The following is a 23,966-nucleotide window of genomic DNA, read 5'->3' as shown; positions in this document are numbered from 1 at the left end:
TGATACATGTCTGGCTGCCTGAAGCCACCACTGGATGTTCCTTGAGATTTCTGACAGACTGGTGGCCCTCCAGATGCGGCCATCTTATGGATGTGATCAGCGGCAGTATCAGAGAAGAGGACTTGGAGAACTAGGGGGCTTGCCATTACAGGGTGAATAAAAGGTGCAGAACTGCATTAGTCAGCTGGATGTATCCCCTTTGCCTACACCTTAGTATGGCTCAGTGGTTAGCACTGGTGCCTTGCAGCACTGGCGTCCTAGGTTCGAATCAGACCATGGACAACATCTGCATGGAGTTTGTATGTTCTTACTGTGTTTGCGTGGGTTTCCTCCGGATTCTCTGGTTTCCTCCCACGCTCTCTCCTACAAAATTGACCGTTGTGGGGTGGGATCAAGCACCTATATGGCAGTCACTGACTTCCCAGGGAGTCGCCCCGGCCACATAACTATCCCTGCGCTAAAACGCCTCTGCCTCTCCTGTGATGACACTTGCCTTTTCTCCCACCAGTCTCTGTATCCAGGCCTTCAGTAATGGGGTGTCCACACATATGACTGCTGCAGCCTGCCACTGACTGAGGGCATCTCCTGCATGTGGAGCAGTAGAGGACATGGGCAGCGTCAGGATGGGAGCGTTGGGGATTGGCGAGATGTGTCCAATTATTTTTAAATTTTTAATTTGTAAAGCTGAGTGAGCCTATTTAAAAGGTATTTTTTTTATTCACTGGACAACTCCTTTAAAGTTTATTTGCACATCTAGAAAAAAATAAAAAAAAGAGTGTTCTGTAGCAAAAATAAGCCGCCTGCAATATAAAATGAAAGAGGACCTCCATTGCCAAAAGGTTTCCTTGACCATCTTGATTTTCTACTCTGTTGAATGAAGTCCAGATTTGTACCTTCTAGGATGGGACAGAAGCTGTAAAATGGCTTGAGAAGCTAAAATATTAATGACAATGCAGGCATCTAGACTGTTGTTGTTTGCTTGTTGGAGCCGGTGTGCTCAGACACACTGCTGAAGATGATTAATAGTGGTGCTTGCGAGTCTCCATAAAAGCTTTAGACATGCACTTATGGCTGGGTCTCCTGATTCTGGAGGCTCGGGCAGATATGGCAATCAATGAACATTGAGGAAAGCTATTACGGAGACTACACATGTATTGCTATGTGAAAAAGCACAGATTGGATCAATGTAAAAAAGTCAATCTACGGTAAGTAGATGATATAAAGTAAGTCATAATCTACGGCTGCTTAAGGTGGCCATACCAGCTATCTCTCCTGACAACCCCGTATGTGCTCAGCTCAGTCGAGCCACGTATGGCCTTACAATGGCCTCTTTCACACGAACATAAGGCCTGCAATGCACGGGCACAGACCATGGGGCAGCCGCGTGCAGATCACAGACCCATTCACTTGAATGGGGCCTGCAATCCGTCTGTTCCGCATAAATATAGAACAAGTTCTATCTTCTCGCGGAACGGAAGCACAGGACGGAACACCACAGAAGAACTCCGTAGTGCTTCCATGGGGTTCGGTTCCGCATCTCTGGATTGTGGACCCATTCAAGTGAATGGGTCCGCACAGGGGCGTAGCTATGGGCTCATGGGACCTGGTGCTAGAGTTCAGCTTGCCCCCCCCCCCCCCCTCCTTCCCTCAGTGCTTTGTGGTCAGGGAAGTACATAGCCTTCGTGCTGCCTGAGGCAAAAACCTCACACCCACCTCCGCCATGCCAAATTCTTGGCTTAACCCCTTCCCTTCAGCCAGTGGGGTAACTAGACCAGCATGCACTTTCTATAATGCCAGTGTCTTTATGTGGCACAAGGTTCTTCGGGCCCCTTCAGGCTCCTGGGCCCGGTAGCGACTGCTACCTCTGCACCGTCTATAGCTACGCCCCTGGGTCCGCATCCGTTATGTAAACGGTACCAGACTGATGCATTCTGAGCGGATCCGCATCCACTCAGAATGCATTAGGGCAGTACGGATGCGTTTGGGGTAGCTTGTGAGAGCCTTCAAACGGAACTCACAAGCGGAGCCCCGAACGCTAATGTGAAAGTAGCCTAAGAGGGACATTTAAAAAGGTGAGTTTTTAATTCATCTCATACTGGACAGGTAAATACAATACTTACCACCACCAAGAGTGTAGGAATCCTGGGGCTCGCCCAATGTGATATTTTTCTCCCATCTTATCTGGAATAAAGAAGAACATTTAGGTGTTAAATCTAATTGCTGAAGCTTCACTATAAAGAAACAAAGTCATTGATGCCTGAGCTGTTAACATGAAAAGTGGGGCAATAATACCTACAAAGTGATCAGGGGTAATGGCTTAAGGACTGAAAGCAGCATTCAAGACTGAATCGAGTGTCTGGATGCACGCAATCCGAATCACTCCCAAGGGATAGCGCTACTCAATATACATACACAGCAAGCATATATACATACACACTATATACACACTAACAGCTATAAACATAATATACTTGCATGCAACAATGTAAAATTTAAATATCTCAGATAAAGGATTTTTGCCATCCTCAAATCCACTGTGATTTTTTACATCACACATGAAGTACTTCTGGCAGCTTTAAAACCAACTGGCTACAGAGCACTACAATTGTGGGCCAGAGAGGACATCAATCTCCTGAGAGATTGGGATCAGAGCCAAATGGCTGGCGAATGACTGCACAAGACTGCGGCCTTCACTAAAAACAGCATGAAAACACAACATAAAACTCAACATCTACTCATTTACCCCCAGTGCCTAGTACTAGACACATCTAGCTCCACACATCTGTAGCCAAAGTGGACAGACAATCAACTGCATGACATTTGGACACGTACCGGTACATAACTAGACAATGGTAGGATATCATCTAGTGGCTCATGCAGCTTCGTTTTGGACTTCTAAGTAAAATCATCATAAAGTAAAACCTAGCTGTTGATGTACAAAAAGAATAAAAAATGCTAAACATCAGATCTGTGGCCTGCTCATCATGGTACTGTAGATGCCAGAGGATCTATAAGTCCTAGAGTACAGTCCATAATTGGTGGAAATTATATATACATAATATACACATATTTTAGGCCAGGTTCACAGTATGATTTTAAATGACGAAAATGTAATGTACATTCATGAGGGTATCCATGTCAGAAATGTGAGGCAGACCCTAGGATTTCTATGATGTTTGAAATCAATGTGAGGCAGATACTGGTCAGATTTTGGCTCAGAAAATACCTTGTGTGAAGATACCCTTAAAGTTACTTAGGCTCCTTTCACATCACCGTTTTTCCTTTCCGCTCTCCGGCTACGTTGAGGAGCAGGAGAACGGAAAGGACAGATTCTGCATGCAGGACTTTCGTCTCCGCTCAAAAATCATATTCTGAGCTGACAATTAACGGACCCTATTATAGTCTATGGGGTCTTTAGGCTCCGTTACGCTCAGTTAGGTCTCAGTCATCTGCAGAATCCCTCCTTTCAGTTCTCCTGCTCCTCAACGTAGCCGGAGAGCGGAAAGGAGAACTGGTGATGTGAAAGGAGCCTTAGCCTTGTGCTTCAAGCTCAACTATTAACCATGTGTGATCCACAGGAAGGCTAAATACCCTCCTCTGGGAAGATTCAAGTCAAGGTTGTCTGCTTTCAATAATATTAAAGCAATATTCTGGTTATATCAAGTGATTTCCTATCCACAGGATAGGAGATAACTATTAGATCAGTGAGGGTCCGATGCTGGGACCACCACCAATTGAGAGAAGGGTATCCCCCGGTCTAGCATGAGCTTTGGCACTCGCCGGAAATATCAGAGCGCCATACTCCGCTATCTCCAGCAGTCCCACAGAGAATGAATGGAGCAGTCCAGTGAATTCTCCACCAGTCAATCCACTTATTTCAGTGAAGGAGGGATACCGGGCTCCGTTCTCATGACCCGACAGCTGGGACCCCCACCTATTTAAGAGTTATCCCCTAATCTTTTGGTAGAAGATAAAGGTGATTTCCAGTTATATCAAGTTAAGTACATTTTAATATTCTAATAGTTCTGGTTAGAGATAAGGGAATTTTAAAAAAAATTCGATTCGCCAGATTTTTGGGGAAAAATTCGGTTCAATCTGATTTTATTCGCTGCGAATTACGTTACAAAACTGCTATTTCCTGGCTGCAGAGAGCCTGTATAGTGGTGTAGAACACTGTGCCTTACAGTAACACACATAGGGAGTCTGCTGTGGTAGTGAATTAATACTGTCAGTCTGTATGACACGCAGATGACAGGCTTGGCTCTTAGAATCAATGCACACTTCACCTATTAGGGCAGTCACGGGGCCAAAACTGACTAAATAACTCAAGTATGAACTCAGCCTTACAGGTTAATGTTAGTGTAAAGAAGAAGCGCACTCGCTTTTACACAGTCGTCAGCTGATTCCACATAGATGTTATCAGAACCTTTTCTATTAACTGCTTATACAAGTAGAGCCCCCCGACAGAGTGGAGAGGGTGGCAGCAGTGTGTGTGGACGATGCTGATTAATTTGGCCTTCCTCTGATCCATCAGAACGATAACCCACAAAAAAAACGGATCCTGTCTGTGGAGCATACGCCTTCACTCGGTCAGCATTTGCTCAATAATCTATCAATATTGCTAATGCAAAAAAACTAAAAAAACAAAAAAAAAAAAACAACAGGAGTGGATCTAAAACAGATGACACATGGATGGAATATTTGCATATCTTCTGTGTTTTGTACCCACTCCTGCTTTTGGCTACCAAATCACAAGCTAATTCTGATGGGACCATACAGGCCTTATAGCTGCTACACAGACAGGATTTGTTGCGAGTCTCATTTTTCCTTCCTTCTGACAGATCAGAAAAGAGAATTCAAATAAATGATGAGGTCAGCCAGGCCGAAAGGCAAAATAGTGGCCCAGTCATGAAGTGGGGAGGGTGGAAACAGCATGAGAAGTCCACAGAGTGGCCCAATGACAGGGCCTGGAGGTGGAAGCAGTATAAGGAGGCCACTGTGTGGCATAATAACACAGTCTGGAGTTGGCAGCATCAAGAGAAGGCTACGAGTGGCACAATGACAGTGTGGAAGTGGCGGCAGCAGCAGCATCAGGTGAAGGCCACAGAGTGGCACAATGACCAAGTCTGGAGGTGGCGACAGCAGCAGCATCAGGATTATACCACAGAGTGGCAAGGTGACATATAAATAACTCAGGGCAACTTCCTAAAACTTAACCTTTAATCTACATACAATTAAAATACAAAAGATAAATGTGGTTTAAACTGGACCATGATAACTATAGTACAAAAAGCTGTCAAATACAATGGACGGTTAGCAAAAAATTAGGACAATAAAATACATCTGGAACAGAGAATCACGATAGATATATGTCTGTCCCTGTTCATGCCCTTACAAATACTGCTCAGCCCAGAGATGCACCTTAAAAGGTAGGTGCACTCTGTCCACGTACCTAGGCTAACCTGTCCTTATAAAGCGCTATCACTTTCTGACACAACATAATATGTCCCAACGCGTTTTCCCTTCTAGATAATCAAAGGTTCATCAGGGGACCAACCGTATCAGTATGGTAATATGATGCCATATATAAAGATAAATAATTTTTTCCAGTATTCCCCATAGTGCCCCCACCCTCTACTGCACTGTAACGGGGGATGGCAAGGTGACATAGTGTGGAGATGGCAGCAGCAGCATCAGGAGACCACAAAGTGACCTGGTGACAAAGTGGGGCAGTGGGTGGCAATACCAATTCCCGCTGACAAAGGTGGTTGAAAGAAGGAGCACTTGGCATCAGGCGGGTGACAGCATCATAGTAGTAGCTGAGGCAGGTAGCCAGAAGAACCCGGTCTCTTTTATCAAGGTTTGGGTGAGGTGGCATGGATAAGCTAAATCAGATGCATCAGGCATTGGTGGGTGTAAATCCTGGCTGATCCCTGCCTGATTCATCTTGACAAAGGTCAGTCTCTCCACATTTTGCTCAGTTGCTGGTGTGGCTGTGCAGGAAACACATTCACCCAGTGGGCTGTAAAGGACATGTATTGTCGACTGGCCCACCTTCTGTTCTACATGTGTGTGCAGGGCTGGTACTGCCTTTTTCGCAAAGAAATGACGGCTTGGGACTCTCCACCTCGGCTCAGCACAAGCCATCAGTTCTCTGAAAGGTGCAGAGTCGGTTGAGTGCACACATACTGCTGTCTCTTGGCAATCGCTTTGGCAATCGATTTCTGACGGAATGACTGAAGAGGAGTAGGAGAAGGAGGAGCAGGAGCATTTGGACCAGAAGAAGATGGGAATGACAGCTACCATGTTAACCTCCTCCGGCGGCTTAAAAAACTGCCACACAGCTGAGTAGGCGATTTTCCCCCCCAACAGTCCGCACTGACTGACTGCTACCGCCGCTGCCTCCGTGAACCCCTGCACCACTACTTACCGGGCAGGTAGGATTCTGCTTAGCAGGTGGTCTACCCCGGGCACGTTTGCCTCACGGGCAAGCTGCCACCCTCTTCTCCTGATGAAGGCCCTTCTGCACCCAGCTCCCAAGTGCAATCGGCTTCGTCATCATCGAGTAGTGTCTGCACGTCACTGAGGTCCTCCTCAACGGTCTCTGAGTCAGGAGTCTGACCGCTTGCAGCACCACCTCCCACGCCACTCTCCTCATCACTACTTGCCCGCCTAGCGGAGGAAGCGGAGGAGGTCTCCTCCAGATCTTGGCTGGAAAGTAGCTGCTGACTGTCCTCTAGTACCTCGTCCTTGCTGTATAGTGGAGCTGAGCCCACAGCATATAATACTTCTGTGGATGAAGGAACAGCAAAGGACAGAGGCAAGTTGAGGACAGGTGAGGGCACAGTGCCTGCTCCCGGGCCATGCCAACCAAGGGTTGTGTCTGACGAACCCACCGACTGTTGGCTGGGGGTGTCTGATGTCACTTGGGATGAAGTGGATGACCAAATTAACCAATCAAGAACCGCTGGGTTGCTGGTCAAGACACGACCGCTAGATGACACCGGGAGCTCAGGCCTCTCGCTGCGACTCCTGCTGCCACGCCCCCCTTAGCCTGCTGCGACCTCTGCCTGCGCCAGAAATATTTAGGCCTCTGCCACTCCTCTGTGCATGGCCTGGCACTTCTATGTCTGACATACTTTTAGCTGAACTAAATAAATTAAAAGCAACACCCCTAAAAGCGACGAATATATTTTTCTTTTTGTACTGAAATAGGCCACTTAACGCTTTCAACATATATAACTGCAGAAGTGAACTGCGTATATATTTTTCTTTTTCCATAGATATAAGCCACTAAAGGTTTTCAACATAGCACTTGAACCCCAAGAACAAATCGCTGGAATGACAGAACTGTAAAATGGCTATTTGGATCCCCAAATAATCCTTCCCTGCACTTGTAAATCGCTTTTCTAGCACTGTCCCTAGCGTCTTCTGATGTCTCTCCCTGCACTAAGATGCTGTGAAATGATTCCTCCCTATCCTTTCCCTGCACATTTTTCAGTTTGTCACAATTAGGTTTTTCCTATTGCGGTCCCTAGCGCCTTCTTACGTATTTATAGGGCCATGAAATCACAGGGCTGGGTGGCTACTGATTGGCATTATGGGTCATCCCACCTTCCCACAGTTCCGTGCCCCATGTCCTCACACATGTAGCCGCCATTTTAGGAAAAATTGCGATTAGTTACCACGAGGCGCAAGGAAATTCACATTATTTGCGAATCAAATTTTTCTTCGTCAGCTTTGATTCGCTCATCTCTACTTCTGGTGCGCTGCCATAGATTTCCATGGCCCTCCTGCAATATAATAATCTCAAAAATATCATTAAGGCTACTTTCACATGGAGGATGTCAGTCCGTGAAAACAGACAAAATAGGACATGTCTTATTTTTGATGGCTGTTATTCAGAGACTGTATATTAAAAAAAAAAAAAAAAAAAAAAAAAAAAAAAAAGAAGGTTGAATAACCCTACAGGCTATTAAAAATGTCCGTCACACGTTGTATGAATGTAACCTAAAGAAGCTTTTCCACTAAAAGACATTTATGGTATACTGACAGGATGGCCGATAGTTGGGAGTTTCCAGAGTTGGAAACCATGTATCTGGAGAACAAGGGTCCCCAACCCCAGGTACACCTAGTCAGGGAGTCACATGTCACTCGCATGTTTGCTGCACTCTCTACTAAAGTCTATGGGAGTCCTGTAAGCATTCAGGCTACCTTGGATGGAGGTTTCTATAACTTCCATAGAATTGACTGGAGAAAACTACAGACATGCACAAACTGCTCTCAATATAAGCCTGGATGCAGCGATTCCCTCATTTGCTGCGTTGCGAGTGAGAAAACCCCAGTTCTCTGGACCCTGTGTTGTTGGTGGGAATACAAAGTCAATAACCATCTGTTTTGGATCACTGCTGTGAATGCATTGACATTACCATTCCATTTTATAAATACATTAACAAAATCGCTAGGATATTGCGACCCATAGGAAAAAAATAAGATAGGAACTTGCGGTCCGTAATACATATGACTGGTAAGGAGCCGGGGTGCGGATTGTTGTGCTGAATGGCTTTTTATCCAACGATAACATTCAAGCCTCAATACATCCCAGGAGTCATAACCATTAAGTGTCATCGTGTGGGTTTTATACAAGCTTATAACCCGGTCTCACAACGAAAAACAATAGTGATCTTCTGTAAATCTGAAATGGAGCAATTTATCCAGACATCCCAAAGTATATATTAACAGCAGAACGATACAATATTGATATCTATAGCAGGTGGTTTATGGGGTTATGAAATTCCTCTTTATTGAACACATTTACAAGCCTCAAAACAGCCAGAAAAGACTTTGCTCTGTATTCACAAAGAATAAGATAAATCAGACATACTGGCTTTCACTCCTCGATGTGGCAAAAGTCTTCACGGTAAATTTTGTGATGGGGTATGGGGAAAGCATTTCCAATTATGCAACCATGACTTAATAGGCTAGAAGATACTGCGAGGTCCTGAGTGGGAGTTTATGAAAATAACACAAAGACAACATCTACAGTGATGAGTCAGTGGGGAGGTAAGTAACGTTACGGGAAGAACTTATGAAGTATACAAGAAGGACATACCAAAACCATGAGCAGGTTTGTCAAGATCACCAAACATCCAAATGCCATATCGTACACTTTAGAAAGCATAATCTAGTACAAAAAGCCAATCTATCAGAAGTCTTCTGAGGCAGAGACAATAAACTACAATAAATTGTGCGCAGCACTCAATATTTTCTTTTTACAGCTAGTGTATGGGTAATGTATGCTACAGCATGTAGGGGAGAGGGGAGAAATCCACTGCCAGACACCTCCCCGAGAACAAACGGATTGGGCAGTACAAATCCAACTGCCTGATCCTCATCTCTCTGAACATCTGCTGCAGGTGGAAAGTTGGGAGGGCCATACACATTAGATAGATGTCCAATTCTGCATAAAGCTATATAATGTGTATGTGTCACAAGGTGGGGAGAGGGGGATAAACACCAGAATGACCACAGAAGGAAAATGATCAGGAACTAGGCCTCAAGGCTAAGGAAAGGGAACAGGTGACCACCTAGGAAACCCTAGACCTAACTCTGACACTTGTCAGTTTGAATAGACCCAGAAAGTGGGAATATTTATACACCGGAAACCTAGGCCCTAGTAACCCTGAAAAGCCCTAGGAGTAGCGACATGGTCTGAGACTACTGGTTCCTTCCCAGATGAACAAACAGCATCTCCCTGAGGCCTAGTAAACAATGAGCAACTGAGAACAACAAAATACAAAGCGAAGTACACTTATCTTCAATAGAAAATGGATGAGCAGAAACTCAGATAAGAACCACACACCAGCTCTTCCAACTCCAGCCAGATAATATCAACTGCATGGTATGAAGTGCGAGTCCAGACTAAATAGAGTAGCAGTATTGACCACAAGCCGCACCGGACGAGAGGTGTGGTCATTACAAAAAACAGCACTGCAACAAGTGAAAACAGAGAGACTGTCAGATAACCTCATGTGCTGCCAGTCTCTCAGATCTTCTAACCTCTGTCATGGGAAGGACCGTGACAGCATGTCCAGCTAAAGAATGATACACAAATATCTCATCCATTATTTAATCTACTGATACAGGGGGGAAAAATTGGGAGACCGGACCAAATGTCCCTTTTAGCTGTCTGGTCAGGAATGCAGCAGAAAGTTGATGTAGTCAAGTTCTCCCTGCCAACAATAAAATCCAGAATAAACAAGCAAACGTCTAACACTTCTGCTTATGTTAAAGTGGTTTTTCTGATGGCCTACCCTCAGGATAAAGCTCATGCACACAAATATATTTCTTGTCCGCGTTAGTTCAGTTTTCTTTTGCAGCCCGTATGAGTCATCAATTATTTCAATGGGGCAGCAAAAAAAAAAAAAAAAAAATATTATTAATAATAATAATAATAATAAATTACTGTGTGCATTTCGTATATGTATGTCTGCAAGTCTGTTCGGCAAAAAAAAAAAAAAAAAAAAAAAAAAAAAAAAGGCAAATTTTTAAAAAACAACTACATTTTGCAGATAAAGACAGACAATGTTACAATGGCTCTACACACAAAAAAAAAAAAAAAACACATGCAACACAGACATCACACGGATGCCATCTGTATTTTTTGTGGACCGCAAAATACACATACAGTCATGTGCATGATCCCTAAGTCAACAATAGAAAATTGGTAGGGGTCCGACAGTCACCTCCCCACCAATCAGCTGTTTTTGGCCAACTATACAGTGTACAGACGGCTCCACCACTGTGTAGTTTCCAGTGCTGGGAACGGAGCTGAAACACCTCGTCATGACCACTACACAATGGAGAGACCTTCTGCTTCTGGCTCCGTCCACTGTATTGTTTCCAGCTCTGGTTGCTGCCCAAAACAGCTGATCTGTGGGATGCGGGGTGTCGAACCCCCACTGATCTGATACTGATGATCTATCCTGAGGATAGGCTATCAATATCTAAATATCAGAAAAACCCTTTTTAAATACTTGCTTAAAAAAGTTTAACAAACTGAAACAGTGCACATTTTTTATGTACGCTATGGGAAAGTAAATAAAAGCTGGATAAAGAGGAGAGGGCGGCGTCACTGTGCCCGTTTTACCTCTCCAGGCATTTCTGTATAGTAAATACTTATTCCCCATGGAATAACAACGCTGCAAAATCTTTCCTTACAATTCTGTGCCGTTTCTCCATTAAGACTAAACCGGGCGTTACTATTCCTTTTGACTAATGCGCCTGTCCAGTCAGTGCCTATATCGTCAGACTGTGTTGGAATACCTCACTTTGAAAAGATAAATGGTAAAAGCCCAGTTGTTTCATACATTTCCAGAAGGAATAACATAAGAATGACACAAAGCAGTGCTCATGAGCAATTTACGAAAACAGATGTCAGGACAACTTACTGGTTATCTGTCACTAAAAGAGGTCCAACCATCCTTAAAATTAAAATGGAATTCTTTTTGCACACAGAAAGCAATTTCTTTCCCTGTTGTCCGCACCACCTCCCCATTTGCACCTGCTGTACTTCTGACCTACACAGTAGAGTCCCGACTCCCATTATTATGACCACCAGTAACTGCCGCGAGCAGCACGGACATCAGCTATACATGGGCTGGGAGTGACTCTATAAAAGGTCCTGATGGGTTTCAGTGCATCGCTGCTGGAGGGGGCATGGGGAAGATCCATACAGTGAACACAACAATCATAGTGGTCCCACAGATGCCCAACTGTGTTCAAGTCTGGGGAATAGTCTTGTTGGAAGATCCCATCCACCCCAGGGAAGAGAATAAGCATGTACGGGTGTACGTGATCTGCAAGGCTGGATTCATTCAGTTGAGAGTGCCTTCCACATGGATGAGTGGGCCCAAGGAATGCCACAAAAACATTCCCCAGATAACTCTTCCAGCAATGGTTGCACGGTTTTTGTTCTCTGATGTTTTTCATCTGACACACCAATGTCCTTCCATGCAGTGAAGCAGAAACAGTAGCTCATTGGAGACGGCCACCCACTGCCAACCAGCGGAGGTCCGATTCAGAGCCCCATATACAGTAGGGTTCACTGAACTGTTGTTTTAGACACTTGTCTGGTAGCCCCGTTTTGGCAGTGAGCTGCTCCACTGTGATATGTCGGTCCTTCGTCGTGCACCTTCTTGGCCATGTTCAACTCTCATGTCAAAGGCACGCGGTGCTCTGCGGTTTCCACATCACTTATTCACAATGGTACCATTCGTCCACTCATGATACACTTTCACCACAGCAGCACGAGAACAGTTCACAAACTGCGCAGTTTAAGAAATACGGTCACCCTTGCCCTGGAAGCCAATCATTCCTTTTTGCAATTGTGATAAAATCTCCCCTTTTATCCATGACAGCAATGGGGCATACAGTAAGTGTGCAGACAGCCTATCGCACACCTTATATACCCACCAAGCCAGCTCCCGACACGTGACTTACTTCATGAGATACTTGCTGCAGCCTTTGAAAATGGTCATAATAAATGTGACTCCACCACCTATCTACTTCTATATACCAATGTTGATTTCTCTTCCTGCAACCGATTTCTCACGGCTCTGCACCACCAGGGCACGGATAAAGAGTGTTTTCCAACAAGGAAGCAGGAAGTGCTGTGACTTCTGTGGCCCACGGATCACTGAAAAAGGGCACTTACAAAAGGACACAGTGTAATAAGTAAAGGAAGTTGCATGTAAAATGTCCATGGTGGCATCGAGCGACAGCTTCCTCTCAGGGGTCCCATATTCTGGAGACAGGCGTGGGTCTCAGAGAGAGGACATGCAGCTCTCGGACACTTACAGCACATCTTATGGATATGCACTAAGGGAGACATTTATTAACCCTTTGGCGGCGAGGCCTATTTTCATTTTCTCATTTTGGATTTTTTCCTCCCCACATTCCAATAACCATAACTTTTTATTTTTCCCATTTGCATAGCTACATGAGGGCTTATTTTTTTTGTAGGACAAGATGCATTTTTTTATGCCAACATTTAATTTACCATTTCTCGTACTGGAAAATGAGGAAAAAAAATAAATTGTGTATGGCAAAATTGAAAAAAACTAAATAAATAACAAAAACAGAATTCCATCAAGGTTTTTGGGGTTTTGACATCACAGAGTTCACTGTGCCATGACCTGACGTTCTTATTCTGCGACTCGAATGTGGCGATACCAAACTGCACAATTTTTTATATTTTTTTTCAGTTAAGGCGTTCACCGTACAGGATTTTTTAAAATATATTTTAATAGTTCAGACTTTTTTGAACGCAGAGATACCCTTATATGTTAATTTTTTTTATAGTTTTTACACGTAAATTTGGGAAAGGGGGTGATTTAAACATTTAATATATTAGTGTTCTTAAAACATGTGTTAACTTTTCACTTCTTATTTTATTTTTTAGAACTATTAGCCCCCTTAGGGGCATAATACATGGGATCTTTTGATCCACTCTCCTATTCATCCTAAGGGTCCATTCACACGTCCGTGTGTGTTTTGCGGATCCACAAAACACGGACATCCGCAAACATAATAGAAAATGCCTATTCTTGTCCGCAATTGCGGACAAGAATAGGACATGTTCTATTTTTGGGGGGATCGGAATTGCGGACCCGGAAGTGCGGGTCTGCAATTCCGGATCAGGGCAGCACATTGTGCTGCCCCATAGAAATGAATGGGTCCGCAAATCCGTTCCACAAAATGCTGAACGAAATTGCGGACATGTGAATCGACCCTAATAGAGATCAGCGGCAGCATACTAGAATACCTCTTCATTCTGAGCTATGCCTTGTGCATAGCTCAGTATGGAGATTGCCATGGCAGGCCTGGAGCGCTTCAGCAGCATCCAGACTGCCATGGCAACTGATTGGAGCCCTCACAGTGAAATCGCGGGGCTCCAATAGGAATGCAGAGGGAGCCGCATCCCTCTGCCTTCACTTACAGGTGCCGCGATTGGCGTTGATCACGTCACCCGCTGTGTATGGAGCAGGCCCGCTGCAGAGGCCCACTCCATACATCCCCTGAGGCATTATGACGTAACGTTACGTCATAATGTGCGAAGAGGTTAAGACCAGTGTTAATAAACACTGGTGTCGGGTACCTCTGCGCTGCCCGAGAAAGCGCTAAAGTTATGTAGAGCAGCAGGGCTCTCCATAAGTTTGGTGCTTTGTCCAGCAGACAGTCCTCTTGCGGGCGCAGATTTAAGCAATTTTTCACTCCAAAAACCAGCGTGGAAAATGATAAATGGGCCGCTTCCCCACCCACAGCACACACTCTTTTCTTTGGTAAAACGGCTTAAGCAGGGAAAAGTCGCAAGTTTTGACGCACATAAGCCATGCACCAAGACTTGTGACAGTTTTAAACTATCCGAATTTTGAATTCTGAAGTGGTAATCCTAACCCAGCGCCTTTCCAAGGCTCAGTTCACATGACGTCCAGTGAATATTTTCGTGAAGCAGGTTTTTAGAGCCTTGCTGAACGTACGTATCCTGAAAGGCCACTATAGTCTACGAGTATGCCGTCATGGTGCCAATTCATATATCTATGTAGAGATCCCCAATTTTGTAGGTACACAAAACGACTAATTACACCCAGATTATAATCCGATTAATTAGACATCTTCTTATAAGGATTAACCCTCCAACGCCGCCATCTCTAAACCTGTCCCATTCCAGTGTCCATGGATCGTCATCATGCTGGGAACCATTCACAGTACAAACGCAGGGTCCACTATTCTACAAAGCTTCCCAGAAATAATGGCGGGATCTGTATAATGACATTTACAATTACTCTACACGCACAGTGTATAATGGATTGTGACGCTTCCCAGAAAGCGCTGCCTGCTTATGAATATGGACTAGAGGAAAAGTGACATAAACGCACGGGGAAGATCATAAAGTGTTAGGATTATTGTCGGCAGCAGTGATGATTATTCAACCTCACCGTTAATAACTCATAAACCACTTTTCCCAACGTGTGTATTTTCAGCACTTCTAAACGCTCTCTTGTAGAACACAAACCTCGATGTGCTCTCCCATGGGCTGACCCATCTGCCATGAAGCAGGAAAAGCAAGCTGTAAGCAAAAGTTAAAGATGCATGCGAAAATGAAGCGGTGAGGAATACATCAGCACGCTGGCTGCGAGGGAGGGAACGAAGGCTTTATGTGGTAAATCAAAGGGGAACCAAAAACTAGGCACAAACATATAGGCTCTGTTCACACTTCCATCAATTTCTTCTTTTTCTACTACGTCATAAAACATAAATAACTGAGCGCTAGATCAGTCACATGACAAGCGCCAACAGCACCCAATAGACCCCATGTACTCATAATGGGGTCCATCAGGTCCCACCCAGTGTCACTTTGATGGAAAGAACAGCGCTGCATGCTGAACTATTCTTCTACGACAAAAGTGTGAACAGAATCTAAAAGAGAGAGCAGACGATTGTCGGGAAGGAAGCGTTCCAGTAATTACATTCAGCCCCCCAGAGTATAGGGAGGAGCGATCGCTAATGCCATTGCTTGTTCCCTACAGAATCATTCTTTGCCGGCAGCAGAGTGTTGTTTAGACGCCACAATCTGCTGCCGGCAAATCGATGATTTCGGTGACCGCACCACCGTTCCTAGTACCTGATCAATGAACATTTTGGTCGTTCATCGGCAGTACTTTCATACTGGCAGATCATCACTAACAAGCGTTCCTATGAATGCTGGTTAGGGATTATCTGGTCGATGATCGGCCAATGTAAATAGGCCTTTAGATGTGGAGACTATTCCCTAGTGTAGTGGCGATAACATGTTAGAATTTCTATAGAATAATTATTAATTAAAATAAGTCGAACACACACTCAGAGTGGTGCTGCATAATACAACGGACAATACCCTGCAGCATCTACGACTACATCCAAGCCACTGTACAAGGCATGTAAACGCTATCTGCCAAAGTAATCAGCCTTCAGGCGGTGAGGATGGGCCAGCAGTTGGCACAGTTCACAAAGTCATCCTGGTGATCATTCGGACTGGTGTGAAAATATAGAATAAGCGATCACACGATTGCATGTTAAAGTTCCCTAGGGGGAGCTAGAAATAAATGTAAAAAGATAAAATAAAATAAAAACCTTCACTATTTTACAAATATAAAAATAAACACCATTGGTTGAGTCCAAAAAGGCCCATACTATTAAAATCTAGAAGTATTTATAAAAAAAATCTAAAAAAGTGCCCAATTTGCTCTTTTCTGGTCGCTGTGGTTTAATATGTAAATAAAAACCTACAAGTCATACACACTTCAAAAAAATAAATAAAAAATGTATATATATATATATATATATATATATATATATATATATATATATATATTAGTTATTGTAGTCAGAAAATAACATTACAAAGAAAATACATCCCCCCTCAAGTTTTTTTTTTAATTTACATATTAAACCACAGGAAAACTATAAAAATTTGGTATTACTGATCGTACTGACCCTGCTGGTATGTAAGAAACAAGCAGACTGGATGTGTGCACGAAACTAGATTGTGGTTTACCATTATTTGCATACTCTTACTATTACATCACCAATTAGAAGACTATCAGGAGATTAAAAAGATGTAAACTAAGTACCAGACACTAGCTGCCAGAGTGAAGCGCTGTTTTTTTCCCCCTCAATATCCCCCACCCCCACACTCTTAAAAGGGGTTCTCCAGGAATAAAAAAAATAAAAAAAGAAATTACTTAAATATTATTTTATTATAAATATATTCCCAAATCCCTTTCATTGCTTATAATGAATCGTTTTGTCTAGAGAGCAATCATTAGGGGAAATAAAATGGCCGCTGTCCTATCAGTACACACAAAACCTGTCCTAATCACACAGGAGGACAAGTGACTGCACCACAATGACCCAGATGAGCTTCCTCTCTGCTCTGCTTGTCAGGAATCATGATCCTGAATACAGGTGAATCACTCTGGGAATGGAGAAGATGAGGAGACATGCGAGGAGGGTGAGGTGGGGGTAATGAGCAGCAGCACTTGTATGCAGTCTCCATTACCACAGCAACACATCACCACAGTCTGTCCTGTCCGTCCTCTCTGTACTTCATGTCTCCTCATAAACTAAAATGCCCAAGAGATTTGGCTAAAGATCTTATCTGTATTTAGGGTCATAATCCCTGACAAGTAGAGCAGAGAGGAGGATGAGGCTGCTCTTTACCTCAGTGTTGTAAAGTAACTTGTCCTCCTGTGTGATTAGGACATGTTTTGTGTTAACTAATGGGACAGTGGCCATCTTGTTTCCTCTGTTGATTGCTCCCCAGACAAAAACAAGCCATTATAAATAATGAAAAGGCATTTGAGTATATATTTATAATAAAAGTAATATTTAAAGTATTTTCATTTTCTTAAAAGGGTTAATGGGCTCTGAACCCGGACATATCCCCATTTTCACCCAGGCAGCCCCCCCTGACTTGAGCATCGGAGCAGTTTATGCTCCGATACTCTCCTTTGCCCTGCACTAAATCGCGCAGGGCAAAGGCATTTTCAACAGTTCAGTTGATGTACCGAGCTCTTCATGGGGCTGTCAGGAAGCCCGGTCACGTCACCGGCACTGATGGGCGGGCTATAGCGTTGCCCTAGCCAGTAAAACGGCTAGGGGAGTGCTAAAGCACACCCGTCAGAGCCGGTGACGTCACCGAACACACTGCCAGGCGGAAGCAGTGTGTTATTGTAAACAAAAAAGAGCCAATGCCCTGCGCGATCTACAAGGGCAAGGGAGAGCATCGGAGAAGGGAGAGCATCGGAGCATGAGCTGCTCCGATGCCAACATCAGGGATGCTGCCTGGGTGAAAATAAGGGTATGTCCGGGTTTAGCTCTAAACCCAGACAACCCCTTTAATTCTCAGATAACCCCTTTAATGAGATATAGCCCCCTACAGATTCTGGAGCCTGATATGCTTATTGAGCATACTCTGCAGACTGAGTTTCCAGCATCACTCTGACAATCCCAAGGATCGGACAGTCAGAGCGATGCAGAAGCCCAGCATGATCTCGAGAGATCTGGCTGGATGAAGACCTCAATCTACAGCACAGGGCCGGAGTGGGCTTATACACCGCTCTGTGGTTGTCCACCTACAGAAAGGAGAGGCTGTTGTCATCCCTAACTAAAGACAGCATACACTATAGATAGATCCTCTCAGCAAATCAAGACAGATCCTCTTTAAAGGGGTTGTGTCAAGAAACCTATTCTACATTTTTCAAACCAGCACTTGGATCTGAATACTTTTGCAATTGCATATAATTAAAAATGCTGCTATTCACCAAGACATATGCTGTTTGTTCTTTTCCTTATTTATTGTCTGTCTCACTGAGCTGGTCGATCGTGCTCAGTTTAAATCTTCAACTGCCACCAGTCATATGTTCTGTTAGAAGCTGTGGCAGTTACAGGGAGAGAGCGTTGGAAAGGACACGCCCTCTTTATTAAAAATAGTCAGCCGTTCTGTCACAAAGGGTTAACTGTCTGGCTGTGAGAATCACCCTTTCACTTTGTGCCAGTCGTCTAATGACCCTTATCTCTAAATTACTAAGAGGTCATATAAGCACTTATTTAAGTCTACTTTCACATCTGTGCTTTGTATTCCGGTTTTGAGATCCTCTGCCAGGATCCTCTTCCATTTTGTCCCCATGCATTGTCAATGGGGACATAACAGATCAGAACGCATTCCGTTCCGGTTTCCAAAAGCGCTGCAAGCTACGGTTTTGTGTCCGGTCTGCGAAACGGAACAATCCGGATCCGCCACAAAAAAACAATGTAAGTCAATAGTGCTGGATAGTTTTTTGTTTTTAGGGCCGAATCCAGTTTGTTCAGTCTCGATTTAATACAACTACATCCGAACTTAAAGGATGCATCCTTATCTATTAAATCAAGCTGAAGCGTTTTGCTCCGGTTTTGAGATCCTCTGCCGGATCTCAAAAATCGGAATACAAAGCACAGATGTGAAAGTAGCCTAACCTGCATTCTCATTAGTAATATAAGAACTGAGCTATAGCAAGTGTTTATAAAAGGTCAAAGATCAGATGTAAGGAGCCCTCAGCTGAGCTGCCTGATGGAACAAAGCAAAAATACAGAGCCTGCTACTAGAGAATCTCAAGGCTGTTTGGAGAAAAGGGTTAAAAAAATTTTTAAAAGACCATTTGAAAAAATTATTTTTTTTTTAGCTCAAAATGAGTACAAAGCAATAATAAAAGAAATTGCCCCAAAAGGTGTACATAGCTTTTAAGCATGGCAGAAAATTGGCAAAAAATGTATATATTTTTTTTATATATAATGATATTCTGCCACAGAATCCAGATGGAGGGAGAGTCTGACTGAGCATGTGTGTCCACTGGCAACCAGCACATTTGGAGGACAGACATTGTTAAACCGTGGGGAGAAATTACAAGTATATAGAATATTTCGCCAATTAAACATTTCTTGACACTAGGTAAATTATATAACATAGTAGTTTTTCATGCTGATTAAATTAAACATTTTTAAGGGTAGAACTTCTTACACTCAATCATACAAACAGCATACGTTCTTTAGCATTTGTATTTACAATGATTACTCACCTCTGACAAAAACGTTTGAGCGGACTTCTGTGCCCCCACGTGTAGCAGGTATTCATACACATATAGAGCTAACCTGGGGAAACAAAGACACATATGTCATTTGTGTTCATTTGTATGTGGCCAAACATTGCACTAGGAGAATCCAGACCCGTCCTGGGAATCTGAACCAGATTTAACTAAGAGCCCATTTACACTGGGAGACTTTCAGGAGGTAACGAGCACCCATCGGTGTTATACCAAGTTTAGCGCTCGTTTAGTTCTATTTGCATGAGCAATTATCGGTACTGTATGTGTCTAAACGACGTTTAATGCGATTGCTCGGGCACATATGTTTTCGAATAAAAAATAAATAAAAAAAATCTTTAAAAATAAAACAATAAGGGTACTTTCACACTTGCGTTGTGAGGATCCGGCAGGTAGTTCCGTCGCCGGAACTGCCTGCCGGATCCGTAAATCTGTATGCAAACGGATATCATTTGTAGATGGATCCGTCTGAAAAATGCATTGAAATTCCGGTGTCATCTAGGAAAATGGATCCGATATTTATTTTTTCCGCATTTTTAAAAGGTCTGCGCATGCACAGGACCGGGAAACAGGATCTGGGTTTTCCGTAACATTTGGTACCGGACCCAGCATTAATACATTTCAATGGGAATTAATGCCGGATCCGGCATTCCGGAAAGAGTTCCGGAGTTTTGGCCAGAGAAAAAAAGAAGCAGCATGCTTCGGTATTTTCTCCAGCCAAATACCGCAAAAGGACTGAACTGAAGACCTCCTGATGCATACTGAACAGAATGCTTTCCTTTCATAATGCATTAGGATAAAACAAACTCTTCCCCCCCCCCCCCGATATTGAGCCCCTGTGACGGAACTCAATCCCGGAAAAGAATAACGCTAGTGTGAAAGTACCCTAAGACAAAAATCAGAAAAAATGATGAGCTACTATCTGATTTTAACTGGCAAGAAAATAAATTCTAGGTGACTCATTCCCTTTAAGCCCTTTTTCTTCATAAAGATTCATCAACAAACTACACAGCCCAAGGCCACCTACCAGCACTACAGAAGAAGTGACAGACTCTTTATCAGACACTTTTCCCAAAAGTGTTGAGTTTTTCAAGTTGTGGCAGCACAGATACCAGATCCAAAATGATCCAGTTATTGAAGGACTTGTCAGAAAATGACCCCGTATATGACAGCTTAGGGGGCACGGTGGCCATAGATCCTTCATATCCCTTACAACACACTTGTGAAAACCGCAACTAATCTCCAGACCTGAAAACCTCCCTACGTAACAGAGCATTAAAAATGTATGGAGGGAAGAACTGCTGAGGCAGCGGCAATGAGCAGAGCCGGAGGGAACGAGAAATAAAAATACATAAAATACAGCAGCATTAGCGGTACATGTCCCCAGAAGAAAACCTGACTAATCTGTACACAACATCAAAAACATTCATGGCAGCAAGTCCTACAGCAAAACTTCACCTGGAGGTCTTCCATGTAGCTGGGCTCATGAATGTAAAAGGCATCACGCTCATACATGGTCCATGTAAAGACATGGGAACTCCATCTGATGCTACAAGAGTTCACCATTAGTCGTGGGACGTTTACAAGGTAGAACATTCAATAATATTTGTGGAATACCAAGGCCAGGTTCCCATGAGCGTATTCAGTCTAGGAAACAAGTGCCGAGTGGGAGCAGTATTTCCCAGACTGAACACTGCTCCTCAGAAGTGAACTCACAGCATTACAATGGTTTAGAATGCTGTGAATTCCCATCTCACCGCGGGTCTACTGAACTGTAGTCACCGCATTAGGCAAGTACAGTACAGAAGACCAACAGAGACAAGACGGGAATTCACAGCATCACAAATCATTATGATGCCGCAAGTTCACTTCAGAGGAGCAGTGCTCAGTCCGGGATATACTGCTCTCACACGGAGCGCGTTTCCTAGAAAGTGAAACTGGCCTTATTGGACAATGAGCAATGTTGTGTAATGGACCAGCAAGTCAAAGTATAGCAAAAAAAAGTGTGCTACCATGTTAGCCAGAAAAATGTATGAGACGCTTGTCCGTATGGTGAATGGAAGAGGGCAGAAAGCTACTGGAGACACCTGGAACAGTGACTTATGTAAGGAGAACAAAAGAATCAGGCATGTTGAAACCCAGTATGCCTGACCCTCCCTTCCCCTGACATTTAACATCACAGGAGAGTCAGAAGGCATACGCCTTAGAGCAGTGGTGGCGAACCTATGGCACATGTGCCAGAGGCAGCACTCAGAGCCCTCTATCTGGGCACCCGCACCCTGGAGTCTATGGTGTACTAATTTGCATTAGACTTTTCCTGCCATTTATCAGCACAGGGCGCACTATGAACAGCACAGGCAGCGCACTGAATGTAGGCTATTATAGCTACATGATAAAGTACATGGAAGATACACTATACTGGACTGTAGTATTCAGGGTACATTGCCATGTTGGCACTTTGCGATAAATAAGTGGGTTTTGGGTTACAGTTTTGGCACTCAATCTCTAAAAGGTTCGCCATCACTGCCTTACATTGTCTGCTGATTTCCCCGACCACCCCCCAAATGAGTGGGTTCAGATCACGTTTCATGCCTCCGCTTGACGTATACTCTAAAAAAAAAAAAAAAAAAAAGATACAAAAATGCGGCACACCATGTTTTTGAATCCTGCACAGTACGGTAAAAAAAAAAAAAACGTATACTTTTTTTACATTGGAACTCTATGGTGAGCAGATACAGTACGTTTTTTGTATATGTTAAACGGATGGGAAAAAAACGCGATATGAACCCAGCCTAAGGCTTCGCTCACATCACTGTTTTGTTTTCCCGTCTTCTGATCAGTCCTGTACATAGGACTTTTTCTTGCGCCAAAAATAACGCATCTCTGATGGAACTAACACAAATGGATGCTAAATGTGCCCAACGGTGGCTTAAAATAAAGGATCCATTTTATCTTGGCTTTTTTTTCTGTTCGGCCTCATGCACACGACCGTTGTGTGCATCCGTGGCCGTTGTGCCGTTTTCCGTTTTTTTTCACGGACCCATTGACTTTCAATGGGTCCGTGGAAAAATCGGAAAATGCACCGTTTGGCAGCCGCATCCGTGAGCCGTGTTTCCTGGCCGTGAAAAAAATATGACCTGTCCTATTTTTTTCACGGCCAACGGTTCACGGGCCCATTCAAGTCAATGGGTCCGTGAAAGAACACGGATGCACACAAGATTGGCATCCGTGTCCGTGATCCGTGGCCGTAGGTTGCTTTCATACAGACGGATCCGAAGATCCGTCTGCATAAAAGCTTTTTCTGATCTAAGTTTTCACTTCGTGAAAACTCATTTCCGACAGTATATTCTAACACAGAAGCGTTCCCATGGTGATGGGGACGCTTCTAGTTAGAATACACTGCAAACTTTGTACAAGACTGCCCCCTGCTGCCTGGCAGCACCCGATCTCTTACAGGGGGATATGATAGTACAATTAACCCCATCATATCCCCCTGTAAGAGATCAGGGCTGCCAGGCAGCAGGGGGCAGACCCCCCCCCCCCTCCCCAGTTTGAATATCATTGTGCGGCCCCCCCCCCCCTGTTGTTAACTCGTTGGTGGCCAGTGTGCGCACCCGCCTCCCTCCCTCCCTCTATTGTTTTAATACATTGGGGCCAGTGTGCGCGCCCACCCAACCCCCCCTCCCTCTATTGTTTTAATACATTGGGGCCAGTGTGCGCACCCCCCCCAACCCCCCCCCCCCTCCCTCCCTCTATTGTAATCATCATCGGTGGCAGCGGAGTAGAAGATTTTCATACTTACCTGGCTGCTGGCTGCTGCGATGTCTGCGTCCGGCCGGGAGCTCCTCCTACTGGTAAGTGACAGCAATGCGCCGCACAGACCTGTCACTTACCAGTAGGAGGAGCTCCCGGCCGGACACAGAGATCGCAGCAGCCAGCAGCCAGGTAAAGTATGAAAATCTTCTACTCCGCTGCCACCGATGATGATTACAATAGAGGGAGGGAGGGGGGGGGGGGGGTTGGGGGGGTGCGCACACTGGCCCCAATGTATTAAAACAATAGAGGGAGGGAGGGGGGGTTGGGGGGGCCGCGCACACTGGCCCCAATGTATTAAAACAATAGAGGGAGGGAGGGGGGGTTGGGGGGGCGCGCGCACACTGGCCCCAATGTATTAAAACAATAGAGGGAGGGAGGGGGGTGCGCACACTGGCCACCAACGAGTTAACAACAGGGGAGGGGGGGCCCACTGGCCACCAATGAGTTAAAAACAGGGGGGGGGGGGGGGGG

The 23,966-nt window shown here is 44.4% G+C and overlaps 1 protein-coding gene across 1 annotated transcript in view; it reads right to left on the bottom strand.

Annotated features, from left to right (window-relative positions):
* The window catches only part of LOC122935740 (single-stranded DNA-binding protein 2-like), a 156,468-nt gene that overhangs the window by 78,618 nt on the left and 53,884 nt on the right, over positions 1-23,966 (bottom strand). The window contains exons 2-3 of the mRNA XM_044291606.1: positions 19,656-19,728; positions 2,121-2,181 (exon numbers count right to left, since the gene is read on the bottom strand). Coding sequence (XP_044147541.1) covers positions 2,121-2,181; positions 19,656-19,728 — 134 coding nt within the window. The remainder of the gene's footprint in view (positions 1-2,120; positions 2,182-19,655; positions 19,729-23,966) is intronic.

Source organism: Bufo gargarizans, chromosome 1 (assembly GCF_014858855.1).
Source record: "Bufo gargarizans isolate SCDJY-AF-19 chromosome 1, ASM1485885v1, whole genome shotgun sequence".
Taxonomy (NCBI): domain Eukaryota; kingdom Metazoa; phylum Chordata; class Amphibia; order Anura; family Bufonidae; genus Bufo; species Bufo gargarizans.
Note: the sequence above shows the minus strand (reverse complement) of the source record. Positions and strands in the feature narration are given on the sequence as shown.